Source organism: Prionailurus bengalensis, chromosome B2 (assembly GCF_016509475.1).
Source record: "Prionailurus bengalensis isolate Pbe53 chromosome B2, Fcat_Pben_1.1_paternal_pri, whole genome shotgun sequence".
In the NCBI taxonomy this organism is placed as follows: Eukaryota; Metazoa; Chordata; class Mammalia; order Carnivora; family Felidae; genus Prionailurus; species Prionailurus bengalensis.
The window spans coordinates 28,357,816-28,375,097 of record NC_057349.1 but is presented as its reverse complement, the minus strand read 5'-3'; the positions used below and the strand labels follow the sequence as shown (position 1 = coordinate 28,375,097).

The following is a 17,282-nucleotide window of genomic DNA, read 5'->3' as shown; positions in this document are numbered from 1 at the left end:
TCCCTTTGCACAGACCTAGATCAATGCAGTGGTTATCTAAGTTATCTAAGGCAGAACTCTTCTGTATGTTCATTTCTGTGTCCTATATCAAAATCCATGATTCACCACATCAATATCCAGTCCTCTGTCATTAACAGTGAAATTATAGAAAAACCTGGGGGGGTGAGAGCGGGGGCAGTCAACTCAACAATTTAAATAACTAAAAAGACCAAAATATTTTATCTCTACATCTCAAGCAGAGAAAATTGGTAGATCTCTATATTTTTTTATTTCCAGCTGGGCTAAGAAAATCTGGCTGTAAAAACAGAGATCAATTCTGAAATACAGTAATAGAAAAAGCACATCCGTGATGTAAAATTAGAACCATCTTCTGCAATTAAAGATTTGACATTCCCTTTAAAAATGTATCAGGATTTTCTCTCTCTCTCTCTCTCTCCACACACACACACACACACACACACACACACACACACACACACCAATGTTTCCTCATGTTTTCTAATGGTTTTCACTCTAACTGGTGAAGGAAAACTTTCTCCTAAGGTGTATTTTAACAAATTAACTTTTCAGGAATGTAAATTTTTAGCAATAAACCATTCATTTATTCAAACACTGTTACTAAATTTAATTGCTGCAAAAAAGTTACAAACCTACTCTTATCAAGAGTGTGGCAAAATGTAATTAGCAGACAATAAGGAGCACTTTAATTTGGATATAAGACCTTGACTATTTTTGGCTAATTTTAAGGCAAGTCTTTGCAAAATGATAAATCAAATCATCTTCCTTTGCTCTATGGTCAGGAAAAGAAGTATGTTTACTATTTTACACCAGGACTTGAAAGTTTTGTTATTTGAATAGAGAGAGATCACATCAGTTTAGGTACCCAGATGAGACTCCACAAAGTTTTAATGGGTTGCACAAATATGAATCATACAGAAACAAGATAGCAGGAAACAAGGGACTACTAATTATTAACAACATTTCATAAATAGGAGAAAAGATACCCTGAGATATTCATGAGCTCACCCAAAGTCAAAGGGCTCCTACGTGGCAGAGGCCAGCCTAAATCCCTTTGTATCATATAATCCTATTAGGTACAACCACATGAAACAATAGTCCAACATCCACTGACCTGGTAGTTGAGTGGTTTTCTATAAGATACCAAGCAGCTGAAAAATTCTCACTTGTAAAATCAGCACTCATTCCAGGGAACAGCATTTCTAAGTCCTTCTGGGGAAATTTACTTCTAAGGGAGAAAAAAGATTTAAAATATACTTCAAACGCTATTACTACAATAATGTAACAAACATCCGAGAGTACCTAATGTAATAAACAGGACTACAAACCATTAAAATTATACATCTTACATTATGGAGTCTATATTTACATGTGTATACAAAATATATTTCCTACACCTCAGCTCATTTCTTATTATATAAACTTTATGTATATGTAAGAAATTAGTTAAAATACAGAAATTACATCAATATAGAATTTAAAGAGGCTGAGTTGATACTTTATGACATCTATCCAAATATGCAATCATTCTCTATTCAATGAATAAAAATCAAAATTTGTATACACTGAAATTTAAACATTAGTTTGCTAAAATGGTTTTTGTTAAAGACTTATATGAAAGTTGTTTTAAAACATACTAAAGCCTATTAATAAAAATTAGAGCTAATTAATAAAATAATTATATTTATACTTCTATGTCTATATCTAGAATAATTTTAAGAAAAGCTTATAACAGGCAATCCCCTATCTGCAGCTGACTTTATTGCCTACATTTTTAAGGTCAACTTCCGGATCATTTCATTTATGTATCCATTCAAATAATAACTAAATACTACTATAGTTCAGGCTCCATGCTGGAAGTCAGACAGTTGTATCTAAGAGCAAAAGTATTATGGGCAAACCCTGTTATGGGCTTATGAGCTAGCAGCCCTCACCATATCCCCAACTCTTCATCTGTAGAGGATAAAGTCCAAGTTCTATAGTCAAGTCTCTCCATGATTCAAAACTGCTTACCTCTCAGGACTCATTTCTGCTCATCTAATCCTCAAAACTGGGAGATTCAGTAACTTCAAAGGGATTACACTTTCTTGCACACATCATGTTCATTTTCACTTCACTCCTCTGATCTTGGTGTTCTTTATGACTGAAGTGTGGTCCTCAACCCCATACACTGGATAAGCCAAACTCATAGGATATGGACGGGACACAGCACTGTTTTATAGCCCAGTGTATTCAGGGTTGTGGGGAGCCATTTGGAGGGGGTGGGTGCAGAATTATCACCACCCTGTAAGAAAATGTGAGCAGGTGCAATGACTTCTACTCACTCTTATCTGAGAGAGACTTGATTTCACATTATTATGAACACAGCCTCAATTCAGAAATCACATAGTGTGGTCCAAGATCAGCACTCCATCTTTACCAACAACAACTCTCTGATGGAGCTCCTTGACTTACAAGTGACCTTACATACAACTTACAATGGACTGGGGCCTACTCTCTAGTGAGGTGGTCATCTTGTCCCAAGAAACATCTTTCCCAGGGCAGACACCTCTACTGCCTATGTGCACTGTTCCTGTGCTCTCAGGTGCCAGGATCTCTGTTTCACAAATGCAGGGAACACTCCATGGAAGCCACACTCCCCAGTTATGAGTTAAGAAAAGCAGATGTTTGTCATACCTCCCTTTCACAGCCTAGCACAGCTCCTGTCAAAGAATCTCATAAACTCTTCCCCTTCACTCCTGGCTCCCTTCATCCCTTCATAGTCCCTAAAAGGGCAAGAGATGCAAAGAGCAAAACCAGTTCTTTATGATTTCCTTTGTAAGCCCTACACTTTAATCTAGAATCCAACATCTATTTGTCAGTAAGTCAGTCAACAGAAAGAGACCCACTTTATTTCCTATTACACTTACCTTTCTCACTATGACATTTTCTCTCTTTTTTTTAATGTTTATTTATTTACTGGGTGGGGGAGTGCAGGTGGGGGAAGGTGTGCTGGGGGCAGAAGGAGAGGGATAGAGAGAATCCTAAGCAGGCTCCGTGCTCAGGGCAGAGCCCAATGTGCGGCTTGTCATGACCTGAGCTGAAATCAAGAGTCAGATGCTAAACCAAGTGAGCCACCCATATACCCCACAATGTTTTCTTTTTTAATTAGTAGGGAAAAAAGCCTTGCTTAGCACTACAGTAACAGACAAGATAAAATGAGACTTTAAGAGAATCATGGACATCAAGCTGGCATTACCTCAGTAATCAGTAATTCAGAGAGTAAGTCAATCTCACAGCATTCCTCACTGGCTCCAAAAGTTAGATTATAGTCTGAATCTTCTTGGGGTGCATATGTGTTCCAGAAGCTTGTTGGTCATTTTTACCAGACAGAATCTCTGAGAGGACTCTGGAGAAGTCTGCATTTTTAGAAGTTTATTTTGATTTGGATTCTTCTTGCTGGTTTGATACTTAGTAATAAAATCCTGTCACCTTGGGAAGTTTTTCTCATTTATAAATAAAATGTACATCATGACTCCAAGTTAGAACTTTGGGGGAATATAATGACTGAGTTGAAAGGGCTGAGCCCTACCTAAGTAACTAAAAACACTTCCTTATGATATGCATAGTCCATACTCCCTAGTTCTACCTTAATTGGTGGGCAGTGTCTGTCTAGAGTGTTGTGTCAAAGATCATATGTCTAAACTGGAAAGAAAAGCATAATGAATTAGTGAGGTCTGTCTATGGTGTGAAGGAAAAGTACATGGAGAAATGCCTAACATTTTTTTGTCAACCTTACTTCTTTTTGACACTTAAACTGGTATTCTATGTAGTCCTAACACTTTGCTTGTTCAGAAAGTTGAATGATCTTAACAGAATCAAAAAGTACTACAGAATCATCTGGTATCAACTAAATCCCTACTATTAACATTCTTTATCAAGTATTCAACTATGTGAAATCCTCTTCTAACAAGGGTCCGTTCCAAACTCACAGATTAAAGACACAGCTAACAAAAAAGCAGCAAAAGGGGACTCTGAGAAGGCAAACTGAACTTTACCCTTCACGCAAGCCCTGTAGTTTTATTACGGTTGCATGGGTTCCCTACCCATAATCAGAGCAGAAGTGTGAAGAGGGATTAACATCAAAAAAGGATAAAAAAAAATGCAGACACAAATCCAAAAAATACAGCAGTTGTATGTACTGGTGAAATGGCTGAGACTGCATAGTCCCCATGGGTTTGACATTAAATTACGCTTAACATAGTTTAAAAAAAAAAAAGAAAGAAAAAACTGTTATTTGTCTTTCTCTGTGTGGTATAATGAAATCAAGGTCCATTCATGTTGTTGTAAATGACAGGATATCCTTCTTTCTCGTGGTTGAATAATATTCTACTGTACATATATACAACTTCTTCATCCATTCATCCATTAATGAAGTTAAGTTGTTTCCATACCTTGGCTATCGTGAATAATGCTGCAATGAACATGGGAGTGTAAATATCTCAATATCCTGTTTCATTTTCTTTGGATATACACTTAGAAGCAGAATTTCTGGGTCATAATGGTAGTACTATTTCTAATTTTTGAGGAATCTCCATACTGTTTTCCAGTGTGGCTGCACCAGCCACTTATAATTAATAAAACAAAATAATGTCGAGAGGCGCATGCGCACACACACATGCGCGCGCACACACACACACACACACACACACACACACGCAAAAGCTAAAGAAAACATATGTGAGGGGTTGGATGTATTAGTTACCTTGATGGTGGAAATCCTTTCACAATGTATACATTTATAAACTCATCAAGATGTACACTTTAAATATCTTACAAATTTATCTATCAGTTATGCCTCAATAAAGCTGATGATGTGAAAAAAAAAAAAAAAAACCTTGGATACACATAGCACATATGAAAAAGGTCACATCCTAAACAGTTAAAATGCTTAAACTGGTGATACTGAACAATGTAAATAAGCACAGTTAAAATGCTTAAACTGGTGATACTGAACAATGTAAATATCTACAACTTCCATATTTAAAATTCATCTAATTTTTACACTTCAATATTTTTTGGTGTTTTATTTTTGGGGGGAGAGACAGAGCAAGAGTGGGGGAGGGGCAGAGAGAGAGGGAGACACAGATCCGAAGCAGGCTCCAGGCTCCACGCTGTCAGCATAGAGCCTGATGTGGGGCTCAAAATAGTGAACTGCGAGATCATGACCTGAGTCGCAGTCGGGCGCTCAACTGACTGAGCCACACAGGAGCCCCCAATTCTGACATTTTAGAAACGTGTCATTTACAATGTACTAAACTGTTATTTTGACAAATATAAATAAACTTGTCTTATCATAAGATAAAAGACTCATGTCTGGTAAGGCTCTAGGAGGTAAACCATTAAGAAACTCTCCTACTCCAGGACACCTCCATATAGCCCTCCTCCTCAAGAGGGAGCAGAAATGGGCCTGGCCACATTATTAATAGCGGAGTTTCTTGGTGATAAAGAAAAGCACATGGGACATGGCCAGGCTTCCACAGGCTTTGCACCCTCATCTCCTCAATCATAGGCACATCATGCCACTGGCAGGGCAAGGGTGACAGGAAGAGACGGAAGATCTTGAAATGGAGCTTTGGAATTAGTATAAGTGGTAAGGAGGCACTTTGGCTATTTGGAACAGGCTATGTGCTTCTACAAGAGAATTCTATGCTGAGATATGAAGCATTAATCTACCTACTAGTATCTCATTTCTCATGTTCTATACTATTATTTCTCATTCACATAGCTTCTTCAGGCACCTAAATGAGTCAGAGTTTGAAAAGTATTGGATCTTTTGGTCAAAATACTATCTCCTCATAATCACCCCTAAGACTGAGTTTACTTTACAGTGATTTCGTACTGAAGACATTAAAACTCATTTACCAATGTTACTATATAAATTTAAATAGGAAGAAGAGTATTGAGACCTACCCTAAGAATCAGAATTATAAGAATAAGAAATTATAATATTAAAGATGACAAAATTCTAAGAGAGAGGTCAAATAATTTGCCCCAAATCACAGAATTAAGTCTAATTTTGGGTAGTGATCCAACATGCATTCTCCACCCTCAGACCAAACAATCCCACACACCAGCGCAATCATAAATATCAATTATCCTAAGCAAATCATGGTTATCATATTTCCCTTGCTATCTACTGAGTGATCTTGTTTTGACCAGTGATGTCTGAGGAAGATCTACTTGAATATTTCTGGGAAAGGTCTCCAAACTTTAAGAAGGAGAATAAAGAAGAAATAGGGTCCTTCTGCCTCTAGACATTATTGTGTTTTATTAATTATTGTGTATTATGGCTTCCATATTAGATTTTTATATTATTACTTACTGTGTGTTATTATTGCTTGAATAGCAGAAATTGCTTTAGCCACTTGACAATTACAAAGAAAAAAAGTGTTATAGTAAGGGCCACAGAATAGCACACCAACATTCCTTACATCTGGGTGACATTACTAGGTCACTGACTCAACCAACAATGGAGTCCACCATCTCTGGACTCAGTATATTATGAGAAAATAAATATTTTTTTTTGTTTAAGCTTAATTTTCATTTTCTGTTACTTATAGCTGAACACATCCTGAGTCAGTATTTGATCCTAAAATATATGCCTAACATATGCTTTACACAAATACCTCAAAATGAACATGCAATAGAAGATCTGGAAAAAACACAATGAATGACAATGCCTAGGGAACATATCTACAAAAAGCAGAGATGGCTCATAGCATTATATAAGTGGGAGGCAATAATAATAAGTAGTGGTTAAGAGCTCAGGCTCTAGGTTCAATCTCCGAAGTTTGCTAGATTTGTCTGTATAACCTTCGAGAAGCTATTTACTCTAAGGTCCCAGTTACTGGATAACTAGGATCATAATATCTTCCTCCCAGGAATGTTTTGAGAATTAAAATAGATAATGCATTTGAAAGGCTTAGCAGTTTTAACACACAATAAATTTTCAAAAATGTTATTTGCTGTTATTGTTATTCTTTTTATTTAGTTCTTTGTATTTCACAGACTATTTTCATAAGTATCATGTTATTTGATTGTCATAACAACATACTGTCATAACAACATATTCCCATATTACAGTGAGGAAACAGCTTCAGAGACATTGCATGTAAATAGTTGAGATTTGAACCTGGTACTTCTATTGTCAAATAAAGAACCGATGACTCTGAGGTATAAAATAAAACCACAACTACATATCTAGAAAGATAGAAATTTAAGGAGAGTGAAGGCAGCGCTGTTTTAGAATACAGAGAATTGTTAATGGTCTTTATAACAGTATTAGGAGAGGAAGAAGCACTATGTCAATGGTGCTGAGAAAGTAAGAAAGTTAAAACTTAAATGTTTGTTCACAATAACCAGATTTTAGGATAAGGCCCATCAAGTGAAGTGATGGCTTAACAAGTCAGTAAAAGCAAGGTATATTCTGAGTAATTTAAACTAAATTTACACTTTAAATCTACTACCATAGTTGGGACAGTGAAAGTAACACATATTCTACTAAGCAAGTTCATGAACCAAAACAATTTCAGTAGCTGACAACTCTTGCCACCCCTAAAATATACACTTTCCATTAGATGGCAGTGTAAGCTCAGATTTAAATCTTCTGAAAAGATTTAGCCCATGCCATGGGAAGATCCAGGTATAGAGAGTCACTGGTCAGATTTAAAACAGGAATGTTTTTAACATATCAGAATTTGCTTTCAAGTATGAGAACAATCTGCAGTAATGACCCTTAATCTGCAGTAATGACCCTTAAGCAAGCAAAACAAAATCATTTTGAGAAAAATTCTAACCACCTCACATAGAGTGAGGCCTAGTTACAGTTGTGTTACTCTGTGTTTGCATTAAAGAGAACATGTTTTCTTGATTTGGCAGATGGAAAGATGAAAGGCAGGGAGGCTAACACAGTAAAAGTAAGCTTATATAGTTCTTTTCAGTGTGTGTATATTATACTCAATTCTTTTGGCTTTCAATTTTTAGCATCACTATTTTCACTTTGGTGTATTAAATATTATGAGCTTGTTTTTGGTTGTATGTGTGCTGTTGTTGTTTTTTTCTTTCTTTCTTATTTTGGGGGATAGGGCGTGACAGGTTCTGAACTTAGGCACTGTATCACAGCCCACAACCTGTTTTATAAAATTTCTAAAAGACAAATTTATCCAAGGCTTTTCTCTTCTACACTCATACTAAGAATTATTTTTCCACCTGTCCCTGGTTTCTAAATCTACTGGGAAAACTGGTCACCTTTTCTTTCTACTGAAAAACCTAATTGATGAGAAGAAAATCAGATCTACAATGCCCTAAAATCCACATGGAAATAAAACAAGTAAACGGCACATCAAATGACTACTCTAGATAGCCTTTCTTATGTAACTATTTCACAAAAAAGTTGTAGACCATATAAAAACAAGGGCAAAGTTTCATTTTTATGTCCTCACTCCCATATATGTACAATGTCCAAAAACATTACTTATAAATATTCCATTAGACAGATATTTATTTTAAGAAATACAACCCAGTGAGGGCTTTTACTTAACATGAACCTGTTTTACCTTCTCTTTCAATTTAAATGATTTGTCTCCATTACAATTTAAGCTGTGCAACGAACACATACATCTGTGACAATCAATACAACAAATCAGAAATATACACTTTTTACAACTAAATCCTAATCTCAGTTCAAGGTGAAGTTATCTTTTTTGAAGCAATTGGTAACATTTTTATAAATATCAAGGCACCATGTGTGCAAAACATCAGTAAAAAATTTAGGAATATGAAGGACTTAAGGAGGCAAATGAAGCCAATAAATGCCAGTTGTTAAACCCATAGCTGAAAGACAACAGGATGCATGCTGGGCACAACAATAAAATGTTTATTAAACTCTGACTCACACCAAAGAGCAACCAGAAAACTATATTCTGCTACTCTCACTCGCTTTTTCAAATTCAGATGAACTGGCCACAACACTACAGGACACCCCACTGTTCCACGTTGCACATTTGACTGTCGGCTGAAGAGAATTTCATAAACATTCACAATGCAATTACCAACAACTGATTCATCTTCCAAAGTGACCTGACCACTTTAATCTGATAATTCATCAGGACCACAGTATTTTATAACATAATTCTTCAAACCTTCTCAATTAATATATTTCAACAAGCAGGTAATAATTAAAACCCTGGTGTTCGTTCTCTAACGAAGTTTTTTAAAAAATTAAAAGTAGATCCTCTTCCAACCTTTTAAATAAAAGAATCCCCCAAATGACATTAACATACAGAAATAAAAACCAGTAAGGAAATGCTCTTAGGGATTCTAACCTGAAAGTACATCCTTCTCTACAGACAGCAAAACTTTTATCTGAAAAATATTGAGTCAGGGAAATAAAATCCATCAATATTTTAACATCTGCTTTTCCTTTCCTTTTCTCTTTTTCTAAAATAAGATTTCTATCTGAGGTCAGAGAATTCAATAAAATAAATGCGGTTTTCCTGGCAGTACCTTTAAAAAATAAAAAAGGAACCTGAAAAAGCATGTCTAGCCAAAAACATTCTCTTCTCTTGTTGTCTATAACTCTTCCTACTTTCACCTTTCATTTTCTTGCTTGCTAGTATATCTAGTCTGTCCTTTTACTGGAAAATTTTCAGAAGACTTTAAATAAGCAAAAGGATTATTGGGTATCCTTTCACTGTCTGGAGGACCTTCCCAGTATTTTCTGATTCTTATAGGGATCTATGCCTTTGTCCCTATTTTGCAACTCTGTTAGAAACACAGAAGTTAAACTGTAGAGGGCTGATGGCAACCAGGAATACCTATCAGGTAAAGATGTAACTAATTACCATGCAGTATAAGTGCCCCATCTGCATCTGTTAGCATTCCTCATTGCCTATTATGTCTACCCTCTGGAATTCCCCCTGAACTGTTTTTAACATTTTACTCGATTTCCCATTAATTAATGAATGAAATAATGCTCTTAAAATGTGTTCACTTTATATTTGTAGGACAGTCATGATTTTACCTTTTCAAAAGGCTACTCTTTAATTATCCCATGGCTGAGCAAATTATTATTTGAAACTTAAGAGCTTGAAAGAAATACTACTGTTAATTTTATCCCCATTTAAACACTTCTTAAATTAATGTACATAATGCTATTTTAAGATTTTAATACAATTTATTACCCCGAAATCTTAATAGTCATTAAAAAGAAATTCTCCTCCTAAGTGATGGAGCGAAGCCAGGAACAGTGTATTATACAAGAGCACTGAATCCTTGTAATGATGACAAACATTTTTTAAGCACTTGCTATGAGAGACACTCTTCTAAAGCACTCACTCACTGAATCTTCACAACCACCCCATGACACAGGTACGGCATGTTCTACCTAAGGAAACTGAGTCAGAGTAGTTAAGTCATACTGCTAGTAAGCAGTAGAGCTACGATTCAAACTGAGTTTGGCTCTAGACTAAATTAGATTACCTCTCAGAAAAGAAAAAAAGAACTTTTAAAGAGCCAAGAACTTTAAGTGCCATTATTCCTGGCTATTGTTACCAATGTTAGCAAAGAATAATCCTGACCCGTATTATGAAAAAGTGCTATTAGAGAGATTTCAAGCCTAACTCCTTTGTGGGTAGCAGCAATAACAGGAATAATAAAGGCAGTCAAAAGGTGGAAGGGCCTAGGAAGGTAAAAAAGTCATAGAAGGGGTGGGTTATATGCCAAACTGAAAATTAAGAAAATCTATTTTATGATAGTAAACATTCAATTTAATCCTAACTTTGAAAGTTTTGTCTCAATCTCATACAAAATTCATACAATACTCCTAAACTGTATTTTCCTCACGAAAGAACAATCATATAGGACCTCCTGCTCTACACTTCTTTTGTGGCAGGACTTGGAAAGAAGCTGGCTTTCAAGGGTATTGAACCAGCCTATTAAAAGGCTTAGTATCGGGGCGCCTGGGTGGCGCAGTCGGTTGAGCGTCCGACTTCAGCCAGGTCACGATCTCGCCGTCCGTGAGTTCGAGCCCCGCGTCGGGCTCTGGGCTGATGGCTCAGAGCCTGGAGCCTGTTTCCGATTCTGTGTCTCCCTCTCTCTCTGCCCCTCCCCCGTTCATGCTCTGTCTCTCTCTGTCCCAAAAATAAATAAACGTTGAAAAAAAAAAATTAAAAAATTAAAAAATAAAAAAAATAAAAGGCTTAGTATCAACTGCAAAGTCTATTCATGCTTGAAACTGTTCAACTAAATAGCTAGTAATTACCATTCTTTTCTAGACTTTCTTGATCCTCAAACTCTTTATAGAGCACTGAAATCCTTAAAACAGCTCCAGAATGACCCATACTGCCAAAGAGCTTCAAAGATGTGACCTAGGACAGTCCAAGCTCACTAAAAGCTGCTAAACCCGAGGACTTCTCAACACATCGTAAATTCCAAGACAAACACTTGCTCCCTTCCTCTTAGCCAGGGGTAAAAACCTCACTAGGTGAAAAAGCAGCTTACTATTTGAATTACTAATGGTCTTCAAGTATAGGCTTGAAGGTTAAATAAAAATTAAGCAGAGAATTTTCCCCATTCTTAGAAAAACTTAAAGCTATGGTTAAAGTGTTAATAGAACTAACTTGTCACCCTCAGTGTTTACAGAGCAACACTCAGTATATAACTTCATGAGCAGAACCATCAAGGCTAGAAAATAAATTAGACACGATTGATGTGTTAGATAAATTGATTAAGATGTAAGGATAAAGGTACTAATTATAAAAATTACTAAACATTGTCCTAGCAATTAAGAATAGAAAATTACAGATTCGGTAACATCTTGAAAAATATCATTTACCTGTCACAATACTGATAAAGTAAGTCTGGATTAAGTACGACTTACAGACAGGGATCGTAAGCAAAATAAAAAACCACACTGGGCCTAATTATTCTAAAATATTTCCCCAAAACATCAAGCACTTGGAAAATTCTGTTTTGAAAAAAAAATTAATGTTTATTTATTTTTTATAGAGAAAGAGAGAGACAGAGCATGAGTGGGGCAGGGGCAGAGACAGAGGGAGACACAGAATCCGAAGCAGGCTCCAGGCTCTGAGCTGTCAGCACAGAGCCCCACGCGGCCTCAAATTCACAAGCCAAGAGACAAAGTCCGAGGCTCAACCAACTGAGCCACGTAGGCGCCCCAGAAAATTCTATTTTGATTTCAAGTACCATCTAAATATTTAAACTCACAAACCCGAGATAACGCATTCTCCTATCATTAAAAGTATTAGTTATTAAATATTTCAAGATACTTTTCTTCTTCACAAAGTGTAAATTCAAAAAACTAAAAGAGGTAGGTAGTTTTCACCAAAAGTTTTAACTAACTGGAACACTCACAAGCAGCAAACCTGACAAGGCTTCAGAAATACAACTTGTCTCCCAACTACAGAGATGTCTTCAACTGTGCTTGCCTGGATATTTCTGGAGCGTCACTCTCTTCACTCTTAAGTATATAAAAGTTTTCAGCAATAAAGAAAACTAAAGGCAAGATGGTACTCACTTTTCAATGTCAATGCCAAGTGGATTAGCAGGACGCAGAGACAAGGGAGGAATTCCTTTATTCCTGTCAGTACGCATATCATAATAATTCATTTCATCAACCCACACAGCAGACTGATCCAAAATACCTACCAAAATGAGGAGCACATCCTTAATAAGATACAGGCTAAGTCTTTCGCTATTGCTTCACTTTTTAAAGACCTAAAACAAAATGCACACTAAGGTAATTTTTAAGAGATTTGACAGCACAAAAGCTCTGTTTGTTTTTTGGGTGTTTTCTTTTTTTAGTGGCTTGTGTCTTGATTAAAAACACTAAAAATCTATCAAATGGCAAAAATAATATCTCTTGCTTCATGGTTACATTGTACATTATTCAACAAAGAAGACAAGCTAAGCCTCTGAGAAAAAGTTCTGCTCAAACAAATGTATTTTATAAAAAATAAACAGTATAATTAAGTTGGCTAATTCAAAAAAATATCCAACAATTCTTTATATAAAGATATCAGTCAAACACTTTCCAAGAAATGCATGGCTTGAGTAATGGAAATGACTAGGATATTCAGGAAAAAATGGACAGACACTGGGAACAAAATATAATCTCTGAAAATGGTACTCTCTTTTATGTGACCAGATTCTTGACATTCACTTTGGCATAGGACTAACAGGCTTATCACTTCTGAATGTGGGTTGAAACAGAAAATGGGCAAAGGGCCAATGAGTAGCTTGAGGCTGTGAAGGCTTCATGGAAGGTATTTGATCCCAGGCAACTTCTAGCTGTATGAACCTTTGTGAACCAACTAATTCTATTAGTACCCACAGTTCTGACAGAATGCAACAAGAGGCTTTGTTAGAGGTTATGCTCAAGTCTAGATACTCCTGAGTTCAGTCTGATAAGCCTTTATTGAACCTATACTGTGCCAGGTCCTGGGCAGGATGTTTTAGAATAAAGTTAAAACTTTCGATTAAGTTGTCTTTATCTGTTGTATAAATATAAGACATTGCTGGATTCTGCCAAGATGTTTTAAGTTCCTCCAGAAAACTGATAACAAGTTCCTGCTTTAATTTTTAATTTTTGATGTTAAATAAAAATGAGTAAATAAAAACAGGAATATTATATATGTACAAAGTATGCTGACACATATGTGTGTGCAGATGTGTGTATATACATGTATAAATGTGTGTATATATGTGTATGTGTGTGTGTGTGTATATATATATATATATATGTATATATATATATATTTTTTTTTTAATTCTCCCTTAAATTCTTTATCTAAGTTTTGATTTATGGAAAAAAAATCCAGGAATATAAGGAAGATAATGCTGTAGAAAAGCTCTATGTTTTATGATAGAGAACAAAAACAATTTGCAAAATTATTTACTTTTCAGTTTAAGAGAGATATGTGACCTGGGCTTAATTGAGCCTTAAGCTTAATTAAGCTTAAAGCCCTACTTTAAACAAATGTTTATCAAGTACAGACCATGTACAAGACATTGCAAGACCAGAAAGATGAATCTGACACTATCCTAATTTTAGTAGGCGAGATGGCCATACACAGAAATAACTATGAGAAGAATAATTTAAAATGATAAATTAATTAAACACTTACTTAGGGTAAGGGTCTATACTAAGCACTATACAATACATGCTCTAACTCATTTAATCTTGTGAGGTAGGTAATACTGTTGTTCCACTTTTACCCACAAAAAACCTAAGCATTCAAGTTCCACAGCTTGTAGTGATAGAGCGCAGATTTGTATTCAGAGTGACTCCTCAGACCAATTTGAGGAAGCAAGTGTTAAGTGCATAAAAAGTAACATATAAAGTGCTATAGGATACAAAAAAGAGAGATTATTTCTAGTTTGGAGGGCTAAAGGCACATTCTGGCCAGGCAACATTGTGTACTGGCCTCAAAGGATAGAGAAAAAGAAGGAAACAAGAACATTATTTAGATAATATGATTGCTAATTTGGCCACATCAGGAGAATATTTTACCTCAAATCTCAACTGCATAATACAGAGAAATGCAATTACTGTGTTCAAGATCAAGGAACTAAAATTGGCAAAGTAAAATGTTAAATAAACAGATTTTATAAAGAATTTAGGATAATAATTCTCTCATGACCATCCTCCTTAGATTTTACTGTTAGCTCACTAAACTGCATTTCCAAAAGTAATGCAAATTTTAACCAATATCCCATTCCTGTCAAAATAAATATAATCTAAGTTAATGAGATGTGAAAATAGGAACGTTTTATACAAATCTACCAGTTATACATTTTAAAAGACAAAACGTATTTTCATTTTCCTCTTTAGAAAAAAGTCATAAAAGATGGATACCTATTTTTTCAGGTTTGAGTAGCTTGAAAGACACTGTTGAGGTTCCTCTGCCACCTGACTTGGTTGTGACAATAATGTCTCCTTTGTCATTTTTAGCTTGTCCCACTCGGCATACTATTTTACTTGCAGACATCCATTCTGCGGTCAGGAGGCAATTATGTCCACAAATTGTCAAACCTGAAAATAAAAGCATGCATGTAACAAAGTTCAAAAGAACAAAGATCTTAGTCATGTCTGTTACATAAAAAGACAATTCTTCTGTCAGTCTTACCAGGTTTTTTCCATGAAGAAAATAAATCTAGAAATAACATTTCCTGTTCAATAGTTATTTCTATTACTGAATATACCCACTGTTATTTGCAAACATACTGTCTCTATTGATTTTTGTCTACTCTTTTATCTCTAATATCAATGACTTCTTTAGATTATACTTAAATTTCTTCAAACACCAATGGGATTAAAAAAAAAATGACCATAATAATTATGTGTAGGCATTCCATATACTCAGCTTATGAGAATCTTAAATTATGTCCGTAGGTTTTAGAAGGGGAAATTATTACTATTATTAGAAATCAAAGTTGCTGATATAAAATTCTACAGTGTACAAAGAAATGTATATATCATTCCCTACAAACAAATATATTTATCCATCTTCCTAAACATAATCTGCACTTACTTTTCCTAGTGTTTAAATTATATATTGCATATATGGAGGATATTTTATTCCAGGCACAGCTTGAAATCAGGTGAATGTAGTTAATGTTCTTGGTAATTACTGGATTACTATTTCATTTTTAATATCTGCATCCTATAAAGGTAGTGCATGGTGCCTTTGAGTTTCCCTAATGATACTATCACTATATTACATTCTGTTCTCATAGTAAACCAACACTCCCAAAACCTCAACTCGTGCCTGGCATCTCAGGCCCGATACCAAGTAAATTATTATAATTTAGGCAGTAGCCAAATATGGAGGCACTGAAAGATTATAGTGAGGAAGATGTACCCCAGACAGAACAACAATATATCACCATATGGACATACTGCCAGCTCTTCTACTAACTTATTTTCTTTGTATTTTCTATTTCTGCAAAGCAGAGAACAATGTAATAAATATTTATGGAAAAAGTAAACCGAACTGTATGTGGTAAAGACCCAGACACTTCACGCTTTCTTTTCTCATTATTTAACTTTTTATACTGTTCAACAGTCAAGTTTGGTAATACAATTTTTTTTCAGATACCAGGAACACCTCAATTAATGCCAAATTTGGTTTAAAAAATGTAGGAAGGGAGTCAAGTCATCCTTCGTTAAAATGAAAGCACTATTTAGTAGGAATGTTGTACTAACCATTGAGAAAAATAACTACATTTCAAAGATGCATTTATTGAAATAATGAATTTTAGAGATTTCCCTAAAACAGCTATATGATTTATACATGTATGGAATCCTAATAATAGCATTTAAAGGCTTCTTTAGGACTAAGTTTTCTTTTGGTTTCTTTAAACGTGTAATGGCATTTACACATTTTTAAATGCATTCATAATTCAAAATTATTTTTTCAAAATGGGAACATCTTTGATATCTTTCCTGAAAATCAATTTTGTTTTGAAAAATGTAAACAATCTAAGAGATTGAAAGCACCCCTAGAATTCCTCTCCATCTTTAAGATAAGCACTGAGTAGGGAGCTTGGGTGGCTCAATCGGTTAAGCATCAGACTCTTGATTTGGGCTCAGGTCATGATCTCACAGTTCATGGGCTTGAGCCCCACATTGGACTCTGTGCTGACAGCGATAAGCCTGCTTGGGATTCTCTTTCTCCCTCTTTCTCTGCCCCTTCTCCCATGCTTGCTCACTGTCTCAAAATAAATAAATGAACTTAAAAAAAAAGAAAAGATAGGCACTGTGAAACACTTCAGTGAATATTTGCTCAAATAATTTTTATGCATACATAAATCAGTCTATGTATTTTTTAAATGAATGGAAAAAGTTTTAATTAATAAACTGAATACTTTTAGTGTTATATATGGTGGGTATTTTGATATTACTCTAGGTCAATACATTAATGTTTTTAAAGTTTATACTATCAAAAAGATTCTTGTCATTTTAAATATTAACTCATTTCAGAAAGGAAAATTACTCAACAATAAATGTCAGGATTTAACATAAAGTCATTCCTAATATAGGTTCCTTGCTAAAGAACAACCTTATGATTAAAACTGAGCAATGAGGGGCGCCTGGGTGGCTCAGTCAGTTAAGTGTCCAACTTCGGCTCAGATGATGATCTCACTGTGCTGACAGCTCAGAGCCTGGAGCCTGCTTCAGACTCTGTGTCTCCCTCTCTCTC

At 35.3% G+C, this 17,282-nt stretch overlaps 1 protein-coding gene across 2 annotated transcripts in view; it reads right to left on the bottom strand.

Annotated features, from left to right (window-relative positions):
• The window catches only part of EXOC2 (exocyst complex component 2), a 277,442-nt gene that overhangs the window by 202,645 nt on the left and 57,515 nt on the right, over positions 1-17,282 (bottom strand). For both annotated transcript variants that reach the window (XM_043590966.1, XM_043590967.1), the window contains 3 exons: positions 14,936-15,112; positions 12,596-12,722; positions 1,133-1,246 (listed from right to left, as the gene is read on the bottom strand). In XM_043590966.1, coding sequence (XP_043446901.1) covers positions 1,133-1,246; positions 12,596-12,722; positions 14,936-15,112 — 418 coding nt within the window. The remainder of the gene's footprint in view (positions 1-1,132; positions 1,247-12,595; positions 12,723-14,935; positions 15,113-17,282) is intronic.